At 40.6% G+C, this 18761-nt stretch overlaps 1 protein-coding gene across 1 annotated transcript in view; it reads left to right on the top strand.

Moving 5' to 3' along the window:
- Grm3 (glutamate metabotropic receptor 3) overlaps positions 1-18761 on the top strand; it is a 216273-nt gene that overhangs the window by 186699 nt on the left and 10813 nt on the right. Inside the window, exon 5 of the mRNA XM_005083586.4 lies at positions 7257-7431. Coding sequence (XP_005083643.1) covers positions 7257-7431 — 175 coding nt within the window. The remainder of the gene's footprint in view (positions 1-7256; positions 7432-18761) is intronic.

Genomic DNA, 18761 nt, shown 5'->3' with positions numbered 1-18761 from the left:
TAGACTCCTTTTATTTCATCTCAAGAATGAATCAAATAATTACAAATGCCATGATTAACTTCGATGTATGAGGAAATTAATTCGTGAGTGCTTAATTAATTGTTCAGAGCACTGTGCCAGGCACAGAGGGGAAGAAAGATATAACTGATGGTTCATTCAAAGTAATTTGTAACCTAGTGAGGAATAAAACATAATACATACACATAAAAACATCTTAATTAAATTTAAAAGGCAATTGACAAGAGAATGAGATTTAATCACTGAAACCCTAATGAGAATATTTGAAATTAGACACAAGAGGATGTCTATAATAGATGGAACTATAAATTGAAGTACCCTTGTCAGGATCAGGATAAAGATCTAAAACTTTTATGCATGCTTCATAACTTCCCTGCAATGGATTAAAATACAGTCTGTTGTGCCTTTTCTAAGCCTTTAGTTATATATGCAAATATGCTGTGTATAATTGTGAGTGTCTATGTGCCATTCAACTCCTAAAACCTTTATTACACATGTATGAGTGACCTAAGCACATCACTATTTATATAGTTTAAATGTATGGACTGTCATGTGATTACCATCTCTTGTGTGGGAAATATCATCATCCCATCATAATTTCCCAAGTTGTTGAGCCATTCGTAAGTTAATTTTGCTTTAACAATTCTAACTGCAGTGTCTTCAGTGAGTCCTAAGATTTGCCCCCTCTTCTGACAGTTGGTTTTTATTATCCTCTTTCCTTGTTATACCATGATTTCACAAAATGAAGTAGCCCATAGGTAAAAGACATTCCTGAATCTTCTGCTTACCAGTAGTTACAATATCACCCCAAATCTAGGAAACTGCACCTCAAAAGGAAGGCACAGTAAATCCCAAACCTCAAACAGGGAAAAACAAGCAAGCAAACAAAACACCTTCAAGGTGTCTGTGGCACATCATGGTATTATTAATAGCAATAGATTACATTCTTGATGGTATAAAAATGTATATTTTATTTGTAAGGTAATAAATGCTTATTAATTCATCATTCTATAATGTTTTTATATTTCAATGCATGTTACATATGTATATATGCATCATGATTAACCTCAATATGATATGAGAAAATTAGTTCACTAAGCTTTAAATACATATATAATATGATATATATACATGCATATGTATATATATATATGTCTGTGTAATTTCCAACAATTGAAATAATGCTTTAAAGGAAGAAAAAAACTAAAGCACAGGATTAAGTGCCTGGCAAAGACTGTTCTCTCTAATTCAAATGATTTACAACTATGTGCGTGGAACCTATGGACTGCACACACCTATAGTACAAATGAGGAGCATAAGCTCAGTGTTAGAGTAATGCTCAGATATTTTTAATGTTCAGATATTTTAAGACAACACATAAAAATGTAAAAATCTTTAAGAGAGGTAGTATCATAATTTGATCAGCAAACTATGTGAAGTCACAAAAGAGTTTGAACAGTCAGTTTGAGAATAAAATAGAGATGTATTATTAATATTTTCAAAGCCTCTACCCTCAGCACAGACAGATAATTTTTAATGTTGTTACTATATTGTCCTTAGTGAACCTGGTTTAGAGTATTGGGAGTGAAAATTGGTGCAACAGTAATCATGATGCCCTGAATATCTGAGTTTCAACATCTCATCTTCAGAAGAGCCCCTGGATTTATAAAGCAAAGCAGAAAATGTTACCAAAAGTAAACATAAACCCATTTTTATCTTATTGGAGACATTAGCATTTATTTCTCACACACGAGAACTTGAGTTTGCCCCTTGCATGACAACAATAAAGTACTAACTAGATATAATTAGCTGAAGATACTAGAAATTCCACTGTGCTGTAGAAGTCATCTGGTAACCAGGGCAACTGTGAAAGGACAAGGTGGGACACCTCAGATGTGACTCTAGAATTCTGACAAAGCTCAAATACAACAAAATCCAAATTTTCTCATTTTGATAAGCTTTGATAATTTTTTAAAGAACTGTCATCTCCATTTTGTTAGTGTCCATTGTACAATGTCTATTGTAGAATGAGAAGCAGCCAAGTTTCCAAATTCTATGAGCCAGACAGAAGAAACGACCAGCACCAATACTCTCATGCAGGAATGTGTTTGGGCATGAGCAGCTACAATTTAATACATAAGCGCAAGAGTGATTTGATCTAAGAGAGTTGGCTAGGGAACTAAATCACGTAGGGCTTTGTAGGACATGGAAAAGAATATAAACCATTGGAAGGCTTTCAGGTGAATGAAATCATGGTGTCCTATCATAAAGGAGAAAGCAAAGGCAAGAGCAGAGAGTGATTAGCCTGCTTGGTAGGACAGAGGCTGTGGGAGAGGCAACCAAGTGTTAACATCTGAGAAGTGGACAAGGAAACGATCCTAAATTCTGAAAGGCTTTTATACTAGTTGCCATTTACCAAAGTAACCTGGCACAGTGCCAGGGACATGGCAGAGCACATGTGACAACTGATTCAGACGCAAAGGACTTTATCACAACCACAGCAGCAATTGGTGTCAGCAGCTGGGTAGGACCCCCCCAACCCCCGCCAAGTTCCAGTCTAGAAAGCAATGCAAGCTAGGCTCAGGGACACCTGAATGTGCCCTGATGGAGACAGGCCCTACTTTCCTGACTTGACTGAATACACCAGAGCACAGCACTGGTAATGAGCCAATTCCTACTTTAATTATTAGTATTGTGCTCGTCACAAATGTTAGCATTGTGTTTGATTTTTAAAATATAGCATCAAGGGCTGGAGAGATAGCTCAGTTGTTGTGAGCACTGGCTACTCTTCCAGAGGTCTTGAGTTCAATTCCCAGCAACCACATGGTAACTTACAACCATTTAATGGGATCTTATGCCCCTCTTTGGGCATGCAAGCATACATGAAGACAGAGCACACTTATATGAAAACAAACAAAAAATACATAAAAATGTAAAATATGGCATTAAAATAGAATTTCTCTTGATTACTGAGTTGTCAGTGTGCCCCTCAATTTGCATCTAAAATAAGTGCCTTACCTTCAGCCCAGCCCAACTCCGCAGTAGAAAAGCTAGATTAGAGGCTGATTTGGGCCAGCATGACATACAGATTAGAATTTCTCCCCTCATTTGAGTTCCCCAGCATACCACATCTGGTGCAGATAAACTCCTACTACCCTCAAGAATGGAAAGAACTTGGCCCTAACCTTGAATGTGTTTCTCCTAAAGCAGCTAAAATCACAGTAGAGTTTGGTACAGCTAAGTATTGTGGAGGGATGGTGCAGCCCCATGCCAAAAAAAAAAAAAAGACACATTTGCTTCCAGAAGCCATTTTCAGCTCTACTTAAAGTCTATTGTTTTGGGGCACCTGAATGTCAAATTAGCCAGGCATGGTAGTTCATGCCTACAATCCTAACACTGGGGAGGCGGAGGCAAGATAAGAGTGGGGTCTAGGGAGTCTAACTTACATGACAATGCCCTCTATAATAAAAGAAAGAAGACAGTTTTGTAGCTTTCTGGCTTCATAGCTGAGTAAGATTATCAGTAACTTTTCTCTCTCAGCAGCATGAAGAGCAGCTTCAGGAATGGTAAAAGCCAACCAGCAGGAATATAGCTTCTATGCCAGTTCTAGCTTGATTTCTCCATGCCCTGTCTTATGACCAAGTTATGGTGGGCAGCCAAGAGCAATAACAATAGCTTGTATTGTTATTTTTGAGACTCCCCTGACCAGCAACTCAAATGAAGATAGGTACACCACATCAGTCACTGATGTTTTGGTTTAATAACCTATGACTTCGAGGAGCACTATCTCCCACATAAGATACCTCCATTCAGATTTAAGGCCCGCTCCACAAGAGGGAACTCACTCCTGGTACTGGAAACCCAGCCAAGAATGCATGGCTGGGGAGATCATAGGTCTCCAGGTACACATTTTGCTAAATGGACACAGTATCAACCTGCCCTCTGAATGCGTATCTTTATACCTATGGATTAGTGTAGCTCTCAAACCTCATCAAAGACCCTGCTTTTTTCAAGGGGTGACAGTTAATGTAGAGACTCACAACTGGGCAAAGTGCAGAGAATAAGTGAGTGTGGAATGTTGGGGTCTAAATGGAACACCTGTAACACACACACACACACACACACACACAGAGAGAGAGAGAGAGAGAGAGAGAGAGACAGACAGACAGACAGACAGAGAGAGACAGAGACAGAGACAGAGAGACAGAGAGACAGAGAGGCTCAGGAAACATTGTAGAAGAGAGGAGAGACATATTGAAGAGCTAGAGTGTGAGGAATACTGCTACAAAACACTGTCTTCTGGACGTGACACAACCAGTGCACCCATGAACTCATTGCAACTGGGGTTGTCTGCACATGACCTACACAAGACTGGGCCTGTCACTCCTTCTTCTTCTGTGGGAGAAGGTCTTATGAAGTTCCACCCATCCCTGAGGGACTACTGACAGCCAATGCCTGCTGGGGGAAGACTTGCTGCTTTCTTCAATGGTGAAACCACTGAAAAGATGTTCATATTTTAGTACGTAGTCTTCAACCTACGCACATGCAGACTACTCTATCTAAACCAAGTGGCTCGCACACTGAAAAGACAGGGAAGTAGGAAGATACTTGTTAAGAGGTTCAGTAGAAGAGGGAGGGCAAGCGAGGCAAGGGACACAGTGCCAGACGGACAAACACTCATTATGGGCATGAGCTAAACTGTCAAAGAATAAGAATAATTTTAAAAATAATAAACACATGAAAGGAAAAAGAAGAAAGACCAAACCCAACCCAGGTAAGAGCACAAATGCCACCAACTGCCTCATCTGTAGATATCCTAGAGTTTTTCCAGTCCCGGGGAAATGTACTCAAGTAACCAAAAACTCCTTTTCCTGTCCAGTTTCCACCACAAATACTGAAACTTTTGCAAATCTGAAAATTTATCTTTAAGGGATGAACCTTAAGAGAGCCCACTGTTCCCTTCCTTCTGTAACAAGTACCAAGTGCTTATATACACAAGTAATAAGTACCCCGTACACACAGTACCACGTGTCCTGTACACACAGTACCAAGTGTCCTGTACACAGTACCAAGTGTCCTGTACACAGTACCAAGTGCCCCGTACACACAGTACCAAGTACCCCATACACACAGTACCAAGTGCCCCATACACACAAGTACCAAGTGTCCCGTACACACAGTACCAAGTGTCCTGTACACACAGTACCAAGTGTCCCGTACACACAGTACCAAGTACCCCGTACACACAGTACCAAGTGCCCCACACACAAGTACCAAGTGCCCCATACACACAAGTACCAAGTACCCCATACACACAGTACCAAGTACCTGTACACACAGTACCAAGTACCCCGTACACACAGTACCAAGTGTCCTGTACACACAATACCAAGTGTCCTGTACACATAGTACCAAGTGTCCTGTACACAGTATTAAGTGTCCTGGACACACAGATCAAGTGCCAGTACCCACAAGTACCTAGTGCCCCGTGCCCTCAGCTTCTCAAGGAAATCAGCCAAAGCTCAGGTGATCCATCCACTTGTTGCCCTCCCTGAAGGTCCCTCTCCTCTTCTCCTGACTTGTGAGGCTCAAACCTCTACAACATCTATGTGGAAAGAAATAGAAATTTCTGCCCAAACACAACAAATGTAATATTACATATTTAGTATCAAATGTAATTGATTTATGCTGTGGAGAAATGCTCCCTATCCCATCCCAGAAAGATCCAGAAACCATCAGAGCACCAGACTAGCTGCTCTCTTTCAACCCTTTGTCTATAACCCAACAATTAATCCCCTCTCCAGATCCTCCATTTAATAGGCAATGAATACAGTGCTGTTTGAGCACGGAGAGTTGACCACACAATTTTTTCCAACATGCTTGCTATTGATTTTTATGGAGTTTCTTTGGACCTTGAGACCCCTATGGTTCCTTTCTTTAAAAGTCTATCTCAGAACTCCATTCTTACTGACCAAACTGTCAAAGACTGCAGTGCCTGAGAGTTTATTCTACTTATTAGATAACAAGTTATCACACCAGCTCATTGCTCCTGACAGAACAACAACAGCAAAACCTAAAAAGGCTGATTGACAGCAACAACAATAACAGTAGCAGCCAGACAGTGACTGTTTGCAGTTGTCTCCGAGCCCCAGTTCTCGCATAGATGAGCAATGGCCTCTTGCCCTAGGAGTAGACTCTGTGTTCTAAAGCTCTTTATGTGAAAATCCATGAAAAGCAAGTTTAGAACAGAGGTAGTTAGAGCATTTGCTTACAAGATATGTAGAAACATGAGACCTTCACAGAGTTATCTCCCAGCAGAACTTGTTGATGGATCAGCTAAGTGAGTTTAAGGACAGTGGAAAAAAATCAAAGAGGAATGCCAAGTTTTTAAACATTTTGGTGTCATACAGAATGGAACATTTAAGAAAGAAGGTCAAACTTGGGTTACATGTACTTGTTCCTATCAAATACTAAACGTAATATGTGATAGGGATAGCTGAATATGTAAATATGGAAGCATACAAAATAGGCCAGAACTAGTAAATATCTGGATATAAACAATATAGCAGGTGTCTAAGTCATGAGAACTAAGTCATGAGATATGAAAAAATGACACCCCAGACCTTAAAGTTCAGATAGGAGAGAACATTAAAACAAGGAACAATCACCCAGTCTAGGGAGGATTTTGTCTAGGAAACCAAAATAAGGAAATAATTACTGATGTCAGATGTTGTTATAAGTTTGCAGATAAAGTCAGGGCCATAGGAACTGGTGGTATAAAATAGAACAGAGAGTTATAAATTAAACACAGATTCATAATCATGTGACTTACTGAAGGAACTGGACAAGTGACCTTTGAACAAGCCAGGCTCACTGATGATAACCATCTGCAGCTAGCCTTCTCATCACTGAATATTTATGTTTTACTCTTTAAGATTCTGCCTTCTGCATAAACACCATTATACAAATACAAAGAAAACCAGAAAATCTATGTGAAGTCTTGGCAAGCAGTCAGAAGCAACCCACAGAAATGATGCCTGCTTTGAAATCCTAAACAATGTTTTCATGACTATCCCAAACACAGAAGATCCAATATAATTAGCACATAGACTTGGCTGCGAAAAGAAAAGAGTTATGGCCGATTCTCATTTCTAACTTGGTTTGTCTCAGTGTTCTCTTGAGTTGACTACATGACGGAAGTTATAGCTGGACACTCATTTGACCAACCTTTCTTGTAGGTGCAGACGACAACGATGTGCATCTCTGTTAGCTTGAGTGGTTTCGTGGTCTTGGGCTGTTTGTTTGCCCCCAAGGTACACATTGTCCTGTTCCAACCCCAGAAGAATGTGGTCACTCACAGGCTTCACCTCAACAGGTTCAGTGTCAGCGGAACTGCCACCACATACTCTCAGTGTAAGTATGGAACTAAACACTGATTCACTCATAAATGGTCCCACACGGGGAGCCAGGACAGCTGGCCCCAACAGAGCATGCCTGTCCCAATCTCAGATCAGTGTTACTAAGTTCTAATATACATATTAAATTAGAATGCATATGAGAATGAGCTGTGTGCTAAGAATAACAGCACAGAGCACAAGATTCAACATTCTGTGGATGCCAGGTAGTGTCTGTCAGGGAAGAAAGACACCCAAGCTACTAATTCAATTAAGCTTTTTACCAGGTTGTGTAGCCATATGACCAGCCTTGTAACCTTTTTGCAGTAGTCCCCTGGGTTGCCTTAGGAAAGTCACTGAGTTGTCCCCACCTCATTTTACTCAATGCCTAAAGTACACTGTTCTGTAAAGAATGCTCAGAGTCACACGCATGCTGAGGAGGCTTCATGAAAACTGCAGGGAGGACATGCTCATCAGGAGGTAATGCTACCAGCCCATGCCACCCTTTTCAAAAGTTCAGACACCTCTATTAACATGGGGAAGCTGAGGGTTGCAGTGCAGTTGCAGCTAAGATTTGGAGAACCCTCTCAATGAGGATACTTGTTTGTTCCCTTTGTGTTTAATTACATTAAAATCCAACTCACATCCTGGGACAGGGCTTTGGAAAGTGCTAGAAAAGATCTTGCTGGTTCCTTGACACAATGATTTCTCTCTGGCTAAGAACAGCTGAAGGCCTGTGTGACCAGGGTTCTAGGATCTCTCCCCAGACTTGTTGCTGGAGTTTCTTGTCTTGCCATGTTCAGCCGCTTCAGCTCCAAATGAACACAGAGATACTATAACAATTACTAACTGTTAGTCAAAGGCTAGGGTTTTTTATTGGCTAGCTCTCTCTTAATTATTAACCCATAACTACTAATCTATGTATTTCTACATGGTCTTATCTTACCAGAGAACACCTGGTGCATTCTCTCTTCCCAGCCTCTACATAGCGTCTCCTTCCAGTACCTCCTTGCCTACCTTTCCCATAATTCTCCTTGTCTCCTAGTCCCGCCTATCTTCCTACCTCCATTGCCAAAACAGTGTTTTATTCATCAACCAATAAGAGAAACACATATACAGAAGGACATCCCCCATCACAGACCACCTTTCTTTCCCTTCTGGGATTTTTGTAGCTAAGACACGACTGTCATCCCCAAAAATGTGATTCAAGTTTCCTAAGGCACAAATGTATCTGAAACAGACAGTTTTCTACATCATTTTCAGTTCACCTGTAGTTCAGAGTAGGAGAAGCATTCTGACAGGGTGAGAGAGCAGGGGATGGAGGCATACAAGGAGGGAGGTCTTGGAATAACAGCAACAAATGACTGCTTCACAGTTTTGCCTCCAGTCAAGAAGAGAAGACACTTCAAAATAGCTCAGCATCACAAGGTGAGCTAGTGCCTCAGTTTCCCCAACAAATAACAGGATGGAACAGGTCACCCTTTCCCCCAGCAGAGGAAGGCTGACAGGGTGGGAGCACACATGTGTTCTGGGATGCATCCTACACCCTTATCTCCTCAGCCCTGAGCTGTGGAGACACAGAGATCCACACATTTGCAACTAAACCCCAGGTTTCCCAATGGTGAAATAAAACCTAAAAAAAAAAAAAAAAACAGAGAACCATGCTTATTTCCAAACAAAACAAATTTGTTCATTTCTTTTTTTTTTTTTTTTTGGTTTTTACGAGACAGGGTTTCTCTGTATTGTTTTGGAGGCTGTCGGTCCAGCCCAGCCTTCATTTCTTAACTAAACAAAATTGTTATAGCTAGCTAGTTCAAACAATAAAAAACTGGCAATAAAAAATGTCATGCACAGAAACTGTAACTTACCCATTATTTTCTACATGGTGAAGACTGCTAAATACTTTGTGTGTATGTGTATGCCACATTTCATTTAATGCTCACAACTTTTTGAGATAAAGAATCTTGAACAGGGTCATGATTATCCCAATTAATGAAGCACAGTATTTTAAAAAAGACCTGAATCAAAACATAGCATGAGTACTTCTGAATGTCAAGCCAGTATACCTAACTGCAATACTGTGCTGCCCCTCTCAGAAAGCATGCTAAGGCTGTTGGCACCCAGCTCATGATGCTGGGTGAATAATAGCTTCCGTAAGGAAGAAGTAGCACTCACTCTAGTCTAAACAGGACAAGCTTCCCTTGGGTCTATTGATAGCTCAAAGCTCATAGGTATGACTGGAACAACTTAACATAGCCTGTAAGTTGTAACAGACATTTTAAAACCAGATCTCAGAACCAGAAGCATGCTCTAAGACAAATTGTGGGAGTTATTAAATTTCTGTAAAAACAATCCTGGACTCTATTTGATCAAATCCTCTTCTCAGAAATTGTAAAATATACATTATTTCCAAATCCAAAAATATTGGTCTGGGCCTATACCAGACCCACTGTGGCTCTGTAAGTTAGCCAAATTGGTGATTTAAGGTAGACATCTACCCCAATGTAACGTTTTTGAAGTGTTCCTGAACCTCAACATCATTGCCCTATTTATCCCAATCAATGAAGCAGTAGTTCTTAACAAAACGAAGAATATTCATTTCAGTTTGCAGAAGTAACAAATACATTAATCTACATCTGTGTTTAAAGTAGCTTAACTTTTTTAGATTTATTTTATCCTTGTGACAGCAGGTACTAGAAGTTCTATTTGGTAGCTAAGTAAATTGAGAAGTTGCTTGTATCCAATGATAGCACAAAGTTCTTGGTTATCACTGGAACAACATAGTTTTAAGTCTTTATAATTCTTTTTAGCTTTAAAGACAAAGTCTGTCTGTGTAGTCTTGACTGTCCTGAAACTCATTCTGTAGACCAGGTTGGCCTTGAACTCAGAGATTTACCTGTTTCTGCCTCCTGAGTCCCAGGATTAAAGGTGTATGCCACTATACCCAACCTATAACCAGAACTCAGTAACTCAGAATTAGTAGCAGCATGTTGACCTTGGATTTCCGGACTCACAGTGAAAATGTTTCCCATTTTAATAAATTAAAGTTACTCTTGTGAAATTACATTCTTGAATATTCACCGTATTCCAGTGGCCTGTGAGCATCAAGTAAAATAATAAGGAGTAGGACAGGGTCCCTGACCCCATGAACGCTGTTGTCTAAGGAAGTTTCGACACTGTAGAAGGTAAAGCTAACTAATAATGGGTTGGGAGAGCTTTATTTAGCGTATTTCAAAAAGAAAAAGATACAAAACCTTAGGATGCATTATATGAGAAAAAAAGACAACCCTGAGGGCAAACCATGAAGAACCATATTTATGTGCCAGGTGGAATGTGTTTATTAACTCCAAATCACTGACTTGTGGGATCCACTTCTGTGGGTGAATATGCTCTGACCTGCTGTCACGTATGAATTCAAGCCAAACCTTTACTGTCTTAGTGCCCACTTCCTCTAGTATGAATACAGTACAGCTAAGATCCATTTCCCCAAAATACTGCGAAATGTGCTGTTTTATAAATCACACAAGACTCTTAAACTGCTATGAATCCACTAGGTCCTAGCTTCCACTGTGGCAGCAGCCTGCCTCTGCCACCAAAGCAGTTACATCATCCCCTGTCACCAGGTACCTTTCCACCGTCAGCTATGTGACCTGTGCATCCCCTAAAAGTGTCTGCCAGGCACAGCTCGGTCTCCTGCCTCTTCCTTCCTGTCTTGTTCTCTTGTCTTTCTTGTTTCTTGCCTTTTGCCTCTTGCTCCTCTCTTGTCTCTTCTTCTTTTACCTCTCTTGTCTCTCTTGACTCTTGTTTCTCTCCCGACTCTCTTCTTCCTCTTGTCTCTTCCCTGTTCTCTCTCTCTCTCTGTCTGTCTGTCTGTCTGTCTCTCATGTCCCCACAAGGACACGACCTTTCACTCTCTCTCCCTCTCCCCCCAATAAACATCTTGCACTAACTCTGTTATTCTACTTAGAGTGTGAGCATAGTCACTGACTTTAAATCTCCAAATTCAACCAACTGTAGGTCAAAAATATTTAGGGGAAAATGCATAAAAGCACTAAATATATCGAGCCTAATTTTCAAGTCATTATTCTCTAAATAAATAATGCAGTACACCAGCCATGGGCAGTGTATTAAGTACAAGTAATCTGAAAGTGATTTGCAGTGTATGGGAGAGAGCTGACGGTTACAGACAAACCCCATTTGATAAAAGGGATTTGCTCAGATTTCAGTGTCTATGGCTAGGGAAGCAGAAATGGGGAGGATCCTGTAACCAATACTTTACAGACCTCAAGGGACAAATGTAACCTTTGTCCTTCCAAGAAGTACTGTGCTGGTGATTTACCCCATTGTCTGACTGCTACTGATGCTATTGCTGATTTTGAATTTTCTCCATGGGTAAAAGAAATACGCCACACACATAAATGAGAGGGAGACATGGAAGAAGCAGGGCCACCTGTCTCTTCAATGTTTAGTTATTTATTTCTGCATAAGAAGCTTCACAGTCCAAAAGGTTTAAAACAACTCTCTTATCCCCTCCTATGGTTCTGTAAATCAGGAATTCAGCCAAGCCTGGGGTGGGCAGTTCATCTGCTTCATAATGCCTTACTTGGCATCCTCCTGTGGTGTTCCTGCTGAGAGTTGATCCGGAGGAAGCATCCTAGTCTCACACCTATGCTTAGCACCCAGTTGGGAAGCCTCCCTAAGTGGGCTTCCAGAGAGCATGCTGGGTATAAGCCACCAGCTGGGAAACCCACACAGGATGTCCTATGTTGTACCTACTCAAGGACGGAACACAGCCTGCCCATATTCAAGGGGAGGACCTAAACCAACTCTCAGGGAATCTGTAGTTGCTTTTATTATGCAGTTCTCTCCAAATCCTAGATGAACCAGTGCTGGACTCTTTTCAGGGATTAGTGTGACTTCATGGTGCGGCCACATTACTTCCTACTTTGTTCTTTGTCAAGGCAGTGACAGATACAACATGTCACTCGGGTGCTTTGTCAGCATCTTCCCAGAAGCTAAGGTTATTAATAACAAGAAACTATGAAGTGGTTATAAACGGATAGAAGCAGTAAGTATGAAAGAAGGGGCTTAGCTAAAGACATCTGGGGGAACTGACCACCAAGAAATATTCTGCATATTGTTATGTGTAAAAGAACATTTCAGTTTGTATCTGCTTGATTATATACAGTGGAAGTCAGAATAAAAATAAACATAACTCTTCTCCTTTAATCATATCTACTGGTTAATGGCTCCCAAATGTTTATATATAAATAACCAATTTGAAGTAGAGATGTCCTGGCTCCACCCACAGATATTCTTATTCCTATGATCTGGAGCAAAGACAAAGGCTGGCTTGCAAAAGAAAACACAGTTTTTCAATGGAGGTAATCCAAGGGGAAGCTTCTGAGAATGCAAGCCAGCAAACTTGTTGACTTCATTTCATACCAGGCAGTATAGGGAAAGATTACTTCATGACCTTCAGAGTGGGGGCAGACCTTGGGTTCAGAGAGTGGCAATCCCTTAGGATACCATTGCTTCATGATGCCATTGACCATATACCTGTGCAGTTGTTTCCTAGGATACCACTGGCCACATACTTACACAACTGTTTCCTAGATTCCCTGTGGAATGCTCCAAGGAAGTCATTTTGAGAAAAGAACTCATAAAGACTGCCCCCACCCAAGGGAAGTATACCTTAGAGACCTTGACATCCTAAACTCATCCTTGCAATGCGGCTTCCACACCCAATCACATGAGCAAACATCCTATGCAGCAAGATTAAAAAGGAAAGATGTTGTTCTTTATTCTGCTCTGCCTGGAAGCAAAGAGGATTCTTAGAGCTGGTTCCCAAAGACAGAATATGGAGACAGTAGGCTGGGGATGGAGGTGGACTACATAATGTTGAAGGAGACACACTAGACATATTTGAGAGTTTACACAGTTCAAAACCCTTTGGGAGCTATACAAGTCCAACTGTAAGCATTAAAATGGTTTAGGATCAGCATAGATCAGCATAGAGGTGAGAGATGAAGTGTGTCCTATGGTCTTACAGAGCTATTAAGCACTCAGACTTTGTCCTATGGGGATGTGCATTTCTCTTTCTCAAAGTGATCATTTACATGTGTGAATTTCATTATCATTACAATCAGCCAAGAGACTTCTACTAAATAATGATGCCCAGATCTGAGTCTTAGAGGAACTTTATCCAGATGTAGATTGATTGTCTCTGTCCAATTTCAGAAAATCACCTCTCTTTGTGCTAATTGTGAACTGCTCCATTAACAGAAACTCGTCTTTATTGCAAAGTATTTTACATCACAAAGCAAGATAAGTAATATAAAAAGATCAAGTGAACAGTCTTCTAGAGGCATTGCCTAAATTTCTACAGAGCTGCAGCAAGAGAAAGCAAGTATATGAGAACAAAATTTTGTGTTTACTAATGGTTAAGCCTTTAACTCACCCTAAAGAATAGAGTACAAACCATTGTTGAAATTTGAATGCAGCTTTTTAAGATTAAATATATCATAAAATACCCTAATCTCTTGTCTACAATGCAACTCCAGAAACATAATGGTATCATGGGCCTACACTGTAGATTAAAAAAAAATAAACTTGTCAAGACAGTATATAAAAGCCTGGCCAGACAAATCAGCAAATTATTGGTAACACACTGAATTGACAATCATCCTCAGTACAGGTAGAAATGTGTTGTAAACATGAATCAGTGGCGAAGGCACAAAGAGCTTAGAGCATTTGGAAAGTTAAGCCATCGGCTTGTAGGCAAAATAAACAAAATTCCCCCAATTCAAATAGATGTCAATATGTTTCTCCCTTTGAAAAGTCCACAGCAGTCTAAGAATCTCACTACAGCTCCTCCACATCCTCCTTCACTGAGGATGGGAAGACAGTCTGTAAGAACTAGAGACTTGCAGCTCTTCCTACTGTTCAATGATGTCCTCCTGTTTACTATGTAATGGTTCTTTCTCTTTACAACATCCTGTAAGAAAAATGACAGGAGCTGGGAAGACTGTTAAGGATCATTTATTCTAATAACTACATTACCAGATGAGAAAGCCAGGTCCATCCCCATCTCATAGATGTTTTAAGGGATTTGGCAGATAAAGTCATAAATAAAACTCTCAAAAGCTGTTTGATGACTTTCTTGGCCTCTCTGGATTTTCTACCTTGACTCAGAAAAAAAAAAAAGACTATACTGATAATTGAGAATCTTAGCACCTGAAAAATGAATGGTTTAAAAGCTTTCCTTTTACCTCCATATTCAGGAGCATCTTATTCAAGCATCCTGTTTACTGATCCCCTCTCCATAGCCCATGTCCGAGGCCCAACACCATACATCATGTTCATTGTAGACTAGGTGTCCACAGCACCACAGCACACACAGATAAGACATGATATTCCAGAAAGGAGACCCACATGTTTCCTGAAAATGTAACTGGATGGAGGAAACTAAAGTTATATTAATAGTAGTGGCTGGATATTTATATCAAAGGCATGTTTTCTTTCAGTAAGTGGTCCTTTAAAAGCAAAAATTTTGAATTACATTAGATGGCATCTTCCCCATTTCTGTATTGCATCTCTGAACAGGAAACATCACCAAAAGAGTCCCTGAACCAAAGAGTTCAGTATTATGTCAAGCACAATTTATGTAACCCCAGAGTTATTATATGTCTATAAGACATACGTCTTAGAGATCTCTTTTGGGCACTAGGGAATGTGGTCATGATGAAACATAAATTCTCTACTCATGGTCTTGCCATGATTATGGGCCAGTAAAAGAACACCAAAAGACTGATAAGACAGCATGACACAGTGGTGAGAAATGTAAAGAGACTTTCATGGGGGAAGGGACATATTCCACTTAGCATATCAGGCACAGAGGTGACAGAGGAGTGATCACTGTTTATAGAATGGCTGGTGATGGCCTCTTTGCTCAGCCAGCATTCTGCACAAAGATATGGAGGAAACAAAGGAAGATGAAGGAAAGACATTGAAAGTATGGGAATGGCAAGTGGGTAGGCCTCAAGTTGGGGGTACGGGGAGCAAAGAAACCATTGTGGCTAGAAGAAAATGGATAATATCATTGTAAGAACACTTGCTTTTCTAATGAAAGAAATGGGGTAGCTCTAGACTCTTCTAGAGATGTGGCACGAGCCAACCTTCCAAGCATCACTGAGTCTATGTGAGCAGAAAGAGATCAGTGAGACTACCAGATGGCCCAGATGCTGGTGGCTCACACCAGGCTGACAGAAATGGAAACAAATGAAATATTTAGATGCTGTATACAATTTGAATGTGTGTTAAGGAGATTAGCTCCACAGGACAGAAGAGCATATGTCTGGCATAGTATTTCAGAGTTTAATAGTTGCAGCTTCAGTTTAATAGCTGCCTGATCCCAAGGCAAAGTAGCACACACACCTCACATTAATGGACTCTCAAGGTGAATGACTGACCCTTGAATGAGGTTCAGTTCTCATTTTGATAGGAAATATAGAAAACAGTGCTGGGCAAATCAGAGGTGCATAAGAAGAATGCAGAAGTGGTGAGAAAAAAAAAGTACAGAGTTAAGGAGCCGGTTCATCGGCCGGGTGTTTCCTAGGCGTCCATTTTCACACTGCTGGAGGGAAAAGAGTAAAAAGGATGTGACTGAAAACAACATCATGAGGTAACAATGGAGTTGAAAAGCAAGTGGGGTCTCTGCTCAAATGGGAATTAAATTGTATCATGAGTAACAAAAAATTGTATGTGGCATATCTTCTCCTCATGACTCATCTCTCAGAATTAAGAAGTCTTGCTTTTGGGGAAGTCACTTGGAAAATACATCTTTAATTGGCACCTTGTTCTGTAGTAATAGTTTTTAGATCACTATTTGAATTAGTAAAATAAATACTTCCTGTGAATTCAGTCTAGAGTTAGTCTCAAGGTCTTAACAATGAATGCCCTGCCTTCCTCTTGCAATCTCGATGATACAAGACTGCAACACCAGTACCCAGAAGCACATCTTGAGCAACAAATGAACTTCTGAAAGAGGATGAGAAAAATTGAGAAGATGGGTGAGAAGGTAGATTTAATGATGAGGGAGGAGGACAAAGAGGCATGCAGCCAGTAGAAACTGGATTCCAAAACTATTAAAAAAAAATAAGCTGAGCAGTTCCTCCGGCAGCATCAGGTAAACAGGCCGGTTTCCCGGCCTGTGTTCCAGTGCCTGCAGATCACCTGGGAACTGCACAGAGCTCCCAATCCCAGCAGGAGCCAAGCATCCCAGACTCCAGGTCTTCTTTCCCACCAACGAGACCGGGAAACCAGAGGAGGCTGGGAGTCCAGGGAAGCAGCTGTTCCTCCAGTAGCATCAGGTAAACAGGCTGGCTTCCCGGCCTGTGTTCCAGTGCCTGCAGATCGCCTGGGAACTGCACAAAGCTCCCAATCCCGGTGGGAGCCAAGCACCCCAGACTCCAGGTCGTCTCTCCCGCCAATGAGACCAGGAAACCAGAGGAGCCAGGGAGACCAAGGGAGTAGCTGTTCTGGATCAGGTACAACAGAACCCAGCATAGGGTCCAGGGGACCAGGTAGGAGGCTAAGCACCCCAGATTCCTGCTCTTCTTCTCCACCCATGGGACGAGCATTTGGACAAGGAATAGAAGAACCACCAGATTATTGGACTTGCTAGCACCCATCAAAAGGGAACTCTGGTCCCCAGACCAGTAAGGAGCTCTTTCTGCACCCACAAGAAGAAGAGATGGGAAAGAGACAATACAAAAACACACTCAGCAACAGAAAAACAAATATGACACCGCCAGATTCTAGAGACTCAACACCAGCAAGACCCCAACATTCCAATGCGAATGAAGCAGAAGAGAACGACCTTAAAAGCAGTTTCATGAAAATGATAGAGGCCCTAAAAGAGGATACAGGAAAATCCCTCAAAGAAATGGAAGAAAAAACAAACCAAAAAAGGCAAGAATTGGAAGAAAAAACAAACCAAAAAATGCAAGAATTGTAAGAAAAAACAAACCAAAAAAGGCAGGAAATGGAAGAAGAAATGAAGCAAAAAATGCAAGAAATGGAAGAAGAAACAAAGCAAAAAATGCAAGAAATGGTAGAAAAAAACAAAGCAAAAACTGAAAAAAATGGAAGAAGAAACAAATCAAAAAAGGCAGGAAATGGAAGAAGAAACAAAGCACAAAATGCGAGAAATGGAACAAAAAGCAAACCAAAAAATGCAAGAAATGGAAGAAAGAACAAACCAAAAAATTCATAAAAGGCAACAAATGGATGAAAAGATAAATAGAAAATAGCAAGAAGCAATGCAAACACTGCAAGGGTTGAAAATTGAAATAGAGACATTAATAAAAACACAATCTGAAGAAAGGCAGAAAATAGAAAAGCTGGACAAACAGTCAGGCACTACCGATACAAGCATTACCAACAGAATAGAAGAGATGGAAGAGAGAATATCAAGTGTTGAAGATACGCTAGGAGAAATGGATTTATCAACCAAAGAAAACCTTAAATCCAACAAATCCTTAACACAAAACATCCAGGAAATATGGGACACCATGAAAAGACCAAACCTAAGAATAATAGGTATAGAAGAAGGAGAAGAAATTCACCTCAAAGGGGCAGAAGGCATATTCAACAAAATAATAGAAGGAAACTTTCCCAACCTTAAGAAAGACATGCCAATGAAGGTACAAGAAGCCTACAGAACACCAAATAGAGTGGTGTTCTGTAAATCCCCTCGCCACATAATAATCAAGACCCCAAACATACAGAATAAAGAAAGAATATTAAGAGCAGCTAAGGAAAAAGGTCAAGTAACATATAAAGGCAGACCTATCAGAATTACACCTGATTTCTCCATGGAAACTCTGAAAGCCAGAAGGTCCTGGATAGATATTCTACCTACACTAAGAGACCATGGATGCCAGCCCAGACTACTATACCCGGAAAAGCTCTCAATCACTATAGACGGAGAAAACAAGATATTCCATGACAAAACTAGATTCAAGCAATATGTGTCCACTAACCCAGCCCTACAGAAAATTTTGGAAGGAAAACTCCAACCCAAGGAAGCTAACTACAACCAGAAAAACATAGGCATTAGAGAATCCCTCTCTACCAACAGCCAAAAGAACAAAGAGGTGAAATTCCACACATAATTCCACCAACAACAACCATTGCAAATCGAAGAAGGATGAGCAATCAATGGTCATTAATATCCCTCAATATTAATGGCCTTAACTCACCCATAAAAAGACACAGACTATCAGAATGGATTTGAAGACAGAACCCTTCCTTCTGCTGCATACAAGAAACACACCTCACCCTCAA

Source organism: Mesocricetus auratus, unplaced genomic scaffold, assembly GCF_017639785.1.
Source record: "Mesocricetus auratus isolate SY011 unplaced genomic scaffold, BCM_Maur_2.0 Super-Scaffold_100019, whole genome shotgun sequence".
NCBI classification, from domain to species: Eukaryota; Metazoa; Chordata; class Mammalia; order Rodentia; family Cricetidae; genus Mesocricetus; species Mesocricetus auratus.
The sequence above is the reverse complement of the archived record's forward strand: the minus strand, read 5'-3'. Positions and strand labels throughout refer to the sequence as shown.